General features: G+C 36.6%; 1 protein-coding gene across 1 annotated transcript; it reads right to left on the reverse strand.

Moving 5' to 3' along the window:
• Positions 1-669: 669 nt before the first annotated feature.
• LOC113280849 (CBL-interacting serine/threonine-protein kinase 9-like) lies at positions 670-4,782 on the reverse strand. Its single transcript, XM_026529425.1, has 15 exons — positions 4,420-4,782; positions 4,235-4,297; positions 4,096-4,167; positions 3,875-3,982; positions 3,698-3,778; positions 2,999-3,049; positions 2,748-2,873; positions 2,543-2,632; positions 2,346-2,471; positions 2,078-2,188; positions 1,824-1,940; positions 1,650-1,706; positions 1,311-1,385; positions 1,148-1,218; positions 670-1,008 (listed from the first exon to the last, which is right to left on the reverse strand). The coding sequence occupies exons 1-15, from the start codon at positions 4,612-4,614 to the stop codon at positions 1,005-1,007; spliced, it is 1,347 nt and encodes a 448-aa protein (XP_026385210.1). The 5' UTR covers positions 4,615-4,782; the 3' UTR covers positions 670-1,004.

Genomic DNA, 4,782 nt, shown 5'->3' on the forward strand with positions numbered 1-4,782 from the left:
GTCAAAAATTAAAGCCGGCGAAAGATCTGTCGGAGTTGGCTGGAATGAAGATTATTCAATGCGTGATATAATGTAGCTTGCTGTGGATCTTGATCCTTGAGCTTTAACTTTCTTTACTCACGTCACGCACAAGTCTACAAATGAAATGAATTCTAGACTCTTGCTATGCCAGTTCGAGATGCCAGGGAGCAACGGTGCAGCAGCTAAGCTGTTTACCAGGTCGGGTTAAAACCAATAAAGTGTTAAACCTTATTTCTTAGATCCACATTTACCCCTATAAAAAGGCTAAATTTACATCAAATACATTTGCCTCCGGCACTGCCGGGGTCCTCCAGGCTTCATATGGTAAATTGTGATAGCGTGTCTAGTGGTACTCATCTTGCAGGTTTGAGGGTGGTCAGGCTCAGAAGGGTGACCATGTTTACTGTACTGGCTTTGCTAGGGGTATTTTTCTCAAATGACATGGCTGAGATTTGAGTTGGTTTTATATGGTTTTCATTGTGGGGATTAGGAATAACTGAATAATATTAGTGTCAGCGTTCATCCTTCATTGTTGGACAGGGAACCCCTCAGTACGGGGGGATTTATTTGGCTTCATTTTCCTAATTACGCCAAACATTTCAGCACCAGAAGGCATTCTTATAATTGGCTAATTTTTAGAGTCAGATATGCATCAGCCGAATGCCAAGATTGGTATACCTATTTACCCACATAATCATTGCCTTCACAAGATTACATCTTATCATTATACATCAATAGTTTATGTTTACTTTCACACGGAAACATAAACAGAAGACCTCTCTAAAATCTAATCTGATCACCGATTAGCTTTGGAAGAAAAAGAAGAAAAATCAACCAACCGGCAAAGACTCAAGTTTTAGATTTCTTTCCCCACCCTACTATATGTATCATTTATACGAAAGGGACAACTCTTCGACAATCCCATATCCTATATAGAGTACGTATACAATGAAGGGTGACAGCAAGCCCGACTAACAAATGGATCAACTGCACAAGTAAGACAGTAACATTTTAATGCTCAACTTCATATAAACCTACCCCTACATCTCGCCCACATTATGGCTCGATGTGGGTGGGTATTACTGTACTATACAGTGAACCAAATAAAAGAAGCAGTATAACTTACCTTGATTCTTCCGGTATTTTTTCTGCTTTCCAGACGATATCTTTTAATCCAGTTGAAAAGCTCTCGTAGAACTGTCATTTATTCCAACAACCATATTTTTTTAAAATGCCATTGACCTTAAAGACCAAATTGAAGTTTTCAATGTACAAATTTAGCTACATGCCTGTTTAAATTCCAGTGTATCACCACCAGTCTTTCGAAGCTCCACCATGTGTAGAGATGGAGCCACCTCAAAAACCTGGATGTTAGGTGATTAAAGAAACTCCAGGAGTGAAAAGGGGATAGGTAGTAGAGAATCACAAAAAACAATGATAAGCCAACTTCATTTCTTGGTGTGGTTTTGAGTTTAATCTCTAAATGCTAGTGCGAGTAGCCATACTTCTTCTATCAGTGCCACGGCATACTGCAGATTTAGGCTTATAGTAGTGTATTCTTTAAAAGTAGGCATGCTTTGTCCAACCAATTAAAATGGATGCATATCCTAAACATAGTTGGTATGTACCTCTGTAGCAACAGAAAGATGGCCTTTTCGTCCTGTTTTATCACCTTGCAACTTCATCTACAATGGGTTCAGAACAAATAAGAAACTAACATCAGTCCCTACTGTTGCCAGACTTAACACAAAAATGAAGAAGAACAATTTGTAAAAAAAACCTTGAGAAGTGTAAGAATATACCTTATAATTTTGTTTGCGAACATTAAAACCAAGAGGTTTAGCCGTTTGTTCAATCTTACACATTATCTCATTAGCAGGACACTGAGAAGTAAAATGCGTTTCTCTCTTTATAGAATTCTGTATACACAATTACTATGGAAGATTAAAATAAGAACACCCAGATTTTTTTTTTTTTTATGAGAACTGAATAATGAACACAATAAGTAAGAATTTGCCTGCCAAGTAATTTATCTTTTGTAGTTTGTAAAACGTACCGTTCGGTGGTTCTCGAACAAATTGCCCAGGTTTAGACCTTGAGACTTGGAAATAAGTTCGAATGCATTCATCGATACAGGTTTTTCTCTTCTCTCTGTTACCAAATGCTCCTGTTAGGTGAGAACAAGAGATACAAGTAAGCTAGAAATTTGTAAATACTGTTATGTGTTAACCAAACAGGGTAGAGAAAAACACCAAACCCTGCTAATAACTAAGCATTTACGGGTAGTCCTGATAAACATATATTTCGACAGAGGCATTGATTACCTCGGAATCATTAAAAACTGCATCAATGTCAGAAAGGCTTATATCCTCCTCGTCCTGCTTAAAATTTGGTGGCTTATACCCTTTCTTAAACCACTCAGTTTCTAAAATTTGTGGAATTGTAATCCTCTGTAATGAAAATAAGTGATGTTAAATATGGAAATGTTTTTACTCAAAAGTGAGAAAAGGTTGACACTTACAGTAGCAGGATCAGGATCAAGGATACGCTTAATAAGTTTCTTCGAACTTGATGAAAACCATCCAGGAAATGAAAATTCAGCTCTGTAGATCTGCAGGTTTTTGAGATATACAAGATAAAGAAAGTGTTATTCACTTCTTTGTTCAGTATTCTAGAGTGCGAGAAAGCACGAGAATCATATCGGTGATTATGGATCATGCACCTACTTTTCGGTATAAAGCCATGATATTTGAGTCATCAAAAGGAAAGTAACCAGCCATTAAAACAAATAAAATGATTCCACAAGACCATACATCGGAAGTTGAACCATGATAGCCTTTGTCTTTAAGCACCTAATCATCATGATACCAAATTAATAGAAAATATATAGGAATTTATCAAGAGATCAATGAAGTAGAACTGTAGAAGTTCAAGAAAAAGAAATGTGTGAGTCTTAAAAACATGGTATGATAGATACCTCAGGCGCAACATAATTTGGAGTTCCACAGGCTGTGTGGCAGAGACCATCCTACAGTAATTAATATATCAATTAGAATGGCATCTTAGTGCACTACACTAAGTGTGCTTGATATAGCAGACTGAATTTATCACAAACAAGCAAAACCACGATGGAGCGAAAGAGATAAAATTTAGGATGCAAGATTCCTTGAGTAATTATAGAGACGGTGAAGCCCAAACGACGAAGGTGTGAAACAATTCATAAAACTCTTAACTAGATTAAGAGACAACGTTGTCAAAGAGTTTGTATTAAAAACAACTAATTCCATACTTGGCCAAGTAGAAGGATCACATAGAACTCTAACAAAGCAACAAGGACCACAGCCAATGTCTTCGGCATCTAGACATCTTAAAGTTTGGCCAAGCCTCGGCATCTTTAGATGCTTAAACCTTGCAAATTTCTCAAACTAAATGCAATGCAAACTTCTAATACCAAATTATATGTATCCAAGGGTTAAAATAAATCCAACCTCAATTCATACAACAGCAAGTTTCAAGACAAACTCATCAAGCAACACTCAGCGTTTCAATTAAAGATAAGAGTGAATTGACGCCAATTTGAGCAAATGTTGTCCTTAAATCTTGCACGACTGATAAATTCGGTCACAGCGGATTTGGTTTCCTAAATAAATTGATGTAAATCCAAATACTTAATTACCTGTGATTCTTGTGAAAATGTGCTTAATCCGAAATCTGTAACTTTAAGAACACCATGTGTATCCAAAAGCAAATTTTCAGGCTGCACTATAAAAGAAAGGATCAATAAATAATTTCACAAGCATATAACCAGTATGTATTCATCTACATATCAAAAGTAGAGGATTGGGAAGTTAACCTTCAAATCTCTGTGGTAAACACCTCTACTGTGGCAATAATCCACAGCATTGATCAGTTGTTGGAAATAACTTCTTGCTTCATCCTCCTTTAATTTTCCACGGTGAGCCTAATTAATCAACTCAGAATCGATCAAACATCTCAAAGAGCAAACACATCTCAAAATCAAATGTGATACACATGTATGTTAACAATACGCACAAAGATACGTATTCAACTTACAATTTTGTCGAAGAGTTCACGACCATCAACATATTCAAGCACAATGTATACTTTTGTCTTGCTTGCCATAACCTATATGCATACATACTTACAAGTGCAATTAGTGCTGATAAAGAAAGATCTTTGTCAACGATGATACCTCATGAAGCTGTATAACATTAGGGTGCTTAATCATCTTCATTGTCGAAATTTCTCTTTTAATCTTCAAAATGAAATCAATCACACAAATCAAGAGCTGAAAATTTCTACAGACGAGTAATTGAACAAATGAATGTAATTAAAAACCCAGAAAATGAATAACAAGAAATTAATAAATTTTTGTACCATTTGGATCATTTCATGACGGAGGACTTTATTCTTGTCAAGGATTTTAATGGCAACGCAATCACCATTTTCAACATTCTTAGCGAATTTCACCTTTGCAAAACTACCTTCGCCCAATGTTCTTCCCATTGCATATTTTCCAACCCTAGTGCGTGGGGTTCCGCTTCCACCATTGCTGCTGCCGCCGCCGCTCATCTTTTAGTTTTGCAAAATCTCTCTGGTTTTTCTTGGATTTCTAGTGCGAATTACTATCGGAGAGAAATGTACGGCGACTATGGCCGATGAAAAACGCGATGATATACATCTCTCTCTGGAGAAGTTTGGTTTGTTATTTTCTCTCCGGAGTAATTGTGATTAGTCATC

Source organism: Papaver somniferum, chromosome 5 (genome assembly GCF_003573695.1).
Source record: "Papaver somniferum cultivar HN1 chromosome 5, ASM357369v1, whole genome shotgun sequence".
In the NCBI taxonomy this organism is placed as follows: Eukaryota; Viridiplantae; Streptophyta; class Magnoliopsida; order Ranunculales; family Papaveraceae; genus Papaver; species Papaver somniferum.